General features: G+C 42.7%; 1 protein-coding gene across 1 annotated transcript; it reads left to right on the top strand.

The window, feature by feature from the left end:
* The first annotated feature begins 513 nt into the window (after positions 1–513).
* si:ch73-264p11.1 (uncharacterized protein LOC100000923 homolog) lies at positions 514–3,583 on the top strand. Its single transcript, XM_056434169.1, has 4 exons — positions 514–675; positions 2,753–2,816; positions 3,084–3,315; positions 3,382–3,583. Exons 1-4 carry the CDS (start codon positions 533–535, stop codon positions 3,423–3,425), a joined length of 483 nt encoding a protein of 160 aa, XP_056290144.1. The 5' UTR covers positions 514–532; the 3' UTR covers positions 3,426–3,583.
* Positions 3,584–4,264: the final 681 nt, after the last annotated feature.

The raw sequence follows: 4,264 nt of genomic DNA, 5'->3' as shown, positions 1-4,264 counted from the left end.
CATCCACACACACACATATGCAATAGTCAGACGTTCTTAAACATTCGAAAACAGGAAGTCAGAGAGACGTCTGAATGATGCCAAAGGATCTGAAGGGATAAACGCCAAGTTGTGAGTCATAAGAATAAACTAAATATACTAACAACAATAATGATGTTGCTTTTGCAGATATTCACACAAGTAATCTCTCTCTCTCTCTCTCTCTCTCTCTCTCACACACACACTTCCACTTCCTGTGACTAACTGTGAGGCTACCTCTGTCGTTTTCTTCTGTTTTTGTGTTCTCTCTCTCTCTCGTTTTACCTTTCTCTTCCTTTCATCTGAGCGGCTGCAAAACACCATCAGCTCCTTCTGGACTTCTATGGCCCCGGAATTCAATCCTACTGGGAGCGTACGGCTGCAGGTCTTAGAAATGAAGCTGCTTTGAGACTGTGTGTGTGTGTGTGTGTGGGGGTGTGTGTGTGTGTGTGTGTGTGTGTGTGTGTGTGTGTGTGTGTGTGTGTGGTGGTCGTGGTAGACGTCTCTCCTCGCCATGGCAGCAGCTCTGCCGGCGTGTTACCACGGCGCCATCTCCAAGACGGAGTGTGAGGCTCTCCTGGGGAAGAAGAGCAGGAGCGGAGCCTTTCTGATCCGAGACAGCGAGAGCATCCAGGGAGCCATGTGTCTGTGTGTGTAGTGAGTATACACAACATATATATATATATGAATATATATATGTATATATACACAACATATACACTACCGTTCAAAAGTTTGGGATCACTTAGAAATGTCCTTATTTTTCAAAGAAAAGCATTGTTTTTTTCAATGAAGATAACATTAAATCAATCAGAAATACACTCTCTACATTGTTAATGTGGTAAATGACTATTCTAGGTGGAAACGTCTGGTTTCTAATGAAATATCTCCATCGGTGTATAGAGGCCCATTTCCAGCAACTATCACTCCAGTGTTCTAATGGTACATTGTGTTTGCTAATCGCCTTAGAAGACTAATGGATGATTAGAAAACCCTTGTGCAATGATGTTAGCACAGCTGAAAACTGTTTTGCTGATGAGAGAAGCTATAAAACTGGCCTTCCTTTGAGCTAGTTGATTATCTGGAGCATCACATTTGTGGGTTCGATAAGACTCTCAAAATGGCCAGAAAAAAAGAAGTTTCATGTGAAACTCGCCAGTCTATTCTTGTTCTTAGAAATGAAGGCTATTCCATGCGAGAAATTGCAAAGAAACTGAAAATGTCCTCCAGCGGTGTGTACTACTCCCTTCAGAGAACAGCACAAACGGGCTCTAACCAGAGCAGAAAGAGAAGTGGGAGGCCCCGGTGCACAACTCAGCAAGAAGACAAGTACATTAGTCTCTAGTTTGAGAAATAGACGCCTCACAGGTCCTCAACTGGCAGCTTCTTTAAATGGTACCCGCAAAACGCCAGTGTCAACGTCGACAGTGAAGAGGCGACTCCGGGATGCTGGCCTTCTAGGCAGAGTGGCAAAGAAAAAGCCATATCTGAGACTGGCCAATGAAAAGAAAAGATTGGTATGGGCAAAAGAACACAGGCATTGGACAGAGGAAGATTGGAAAAGGTGTTCTGGACAGATGAATCCAAGTTTGAGGTGTTTGGATCACACAGAAGAACATTTGTGAGACGCAGAACAGGTGAAAAGATGCTGGAAGAGTGCCTGACACCATCTGTCAAGCATGGTGGAGGTCATGTGATGGTCTGGGGCTGCTTTGGTGCTGGGAAAGTGGGAGATTTGTACCAGGTAAAAGGGATTTTAAATAAGGAAGGCTATCACTCCATTTTGAAACGCCATGCCATACCCTGTGGGCAGCGCTTGATTGGAGCCAATTTCCTCCTCCAACAGGACAATGACCCAAAGCACACCTCCACATTGTGCAAGAACTATTGAGGGAAGAAGCAGGCAGCTTGCTGTCTGTAATGGAGTGGCCAGTCACCAGATCTCAACCCCATTGAGCTGTTGTGGGAGCAGCTTGACCGTATGGTCCTCAAGAAGTGCCCATCAAGCCAATCCAACTTGTGGAGGTGCTTCAGGAAGCGTGGGGTGACATTTCAACAGATTACCTCAACAAATTAACAGCTAGAATGCCAAAGGTCTGCAATGCTGTAATTGTTGCAAAAGGAGCATTCTTTGACGAAAGCAAAATTTGAAGAAAAAAATTAATACTTCAAATACAAATCATTATTTCTAACCTTGTCAATGTCTTGACTATATTTTCTATACATTTTGCAACTCATTTGATAAATAAAAGTGTGAGTTTTCATGGAAAACACGAAATTGTCTGGGTGATCCCAAACTTTTGAACGGTAGTGTATATATATATTTAATATATTTATACATATGTGTCTGTGTGTGTAGTGAGTATACACAACCTATATATATATGTATATATACACAACATATATATATGTGTCTGTGTGTAGTGAGTATACACAACATATATGTATATATACACAACCTATATATATATATGAATATATATATATATGTATAAATACACAACATATATATATATGTGTCTGTGTGTGTAGTGAGTATACACAACATATATATATGAATATATATGTATATACACAACACATATATATATATGTGTGTGAAGTGTGTATACACAACATATATATATATACAAATATATAAATGTATCATCCACGACTAAAACCCCTACAGAAAAGAAAATCCTCCCAATAATATAATTGATGAATGATGTCTGCATGTTGTTGTTGTTTACAGTAAACAGAAGGTGGTGCATACGTACAGAATGATGCAGTCACACACTGGACACTTCACTCTCATGGTAAACACACACACACACACACACACACACAGTGGTAACTGTTTTTGATAATAGTCTGAATACTTGTGACCATGTGATATCTCAGTTTTTCTTTTTAACTTTTTGGATTTGATCAAATGACTGCAGTGAGACACAGAGTGACCGTTGCAAAGGGGTCCTCCTCCTCTTTGAGGGGTCCCTCCTCCTCTTTGAGGCGTCTCTCCTCTTTGACGTGTTCCTCCTCTTTGAGGCGTCCCTCCTCTTTCTCCTCACACGCTGCTCCTCCAGACAGCAGGAGGTGCCGGGGAGACGTTCTTTAAGACCCTGGACGATCTGATCCTCCACTATAAGAAGAGGAACCAGGGCCTGAGCGTTCAGCTGCGCCACGCGGTCAAGAGGAAGACGGCCATGTTGATCAAACCCCGGGAGCCGCGCGCGCCTCCTGCTCCTCCTGCTCCTCCTGCGCCTCCTGCTCCTCCCGAGTCTCCGAGGACATCGGAGGACGAGCCCGAGTACCAGAGTGCGTTGCCCACGTCTCTGCGGCAGCGTCTCTTGACCTCTTGACCTTTCCTTCGTGCTCCTCCAGATGTTCCCGACTCCTCCGTCTACGTGGAGGTCCTTCCTCCGTGAGCGTCTCCGACGTCGTCGAGCCCCGAGGAGCGCGGCCGACGTTGACAGGCCGGCGAGCGTCCGTCAGGCGGACACACGCCGGACACGTGGCGTCCACTTGCAGTTGAAAAATAAATAGTGGGAATAATAACGAGATAAGAGACACAATAAATACATGGAATTCACTTGGTGATGCTTTTTTAATTAATATCTTACATAATTATACATTTTAATTTCTGGGACTCCCGCTCTGCGTCTGTTTAGTTTCACACGACATCGTGAGGAGCGAGCAGGACGTGTGGTTTCAGACAGGAAGTCAGCATCACGGCCTCACCACGAGGTTAGGTACAACAACTTCTGCCAGGGTTTAATAATCAAGATTAAACCTGTCAGTCACATTAAGCCCCGCCCCTAAAGCGCCCCCTGCTTCATAGCCTGTTGACTCTAAATGACCATAAAGTATAAATGATGACATCATGCTGTATAGAAGAAGACTAGAGACTTGAGACTGAGACACATTAACACATGTTAAGAGAGGAAACTCACAGAAACTTTTATTGTTCTCAAACAAAAGAAACATCGAGAGAAACAACCAGAGCACAAGGGTGACTGTTTTCCTACCTAACTATATATATATATATACAGGACTGTCTCAGAAAATTAGAATATTGTGATAAAGTTCTTTATTTTCTGTAATGCAATTAAAAAAACAAAAATGTCATGCATTCTGGATTCATTACAAATCAACTGAAATATTGCAAGCCTTTCATTCTTTTAATATTGCTGATTATGGCTTACAGCTTAAGAAAACTCTAAAATCCTATCTCATAAAATTTGAATATTTCCTCAGACCAAGTTAA

This window comes from Pseudoliparis swirei, chromosome 16, assembly GCF_029220125.1.
Source record: "Pseudoliparis swirei isolate HS2019 ecotype Mariana Trench chromosome 16, NWPU_hadal_v1, whole genome shotgun sequence".
NCBI lineage: Eukaryota > Metazoa > Chordata > Actinopteri > Perciformes > Liparidae > Pseudoliparis > Pseudoliparis swirei.
Note: the sequence above shows the minus strand (reverse complement) of the source record. Positions and strands in the feature narration are given on the sequence as shown.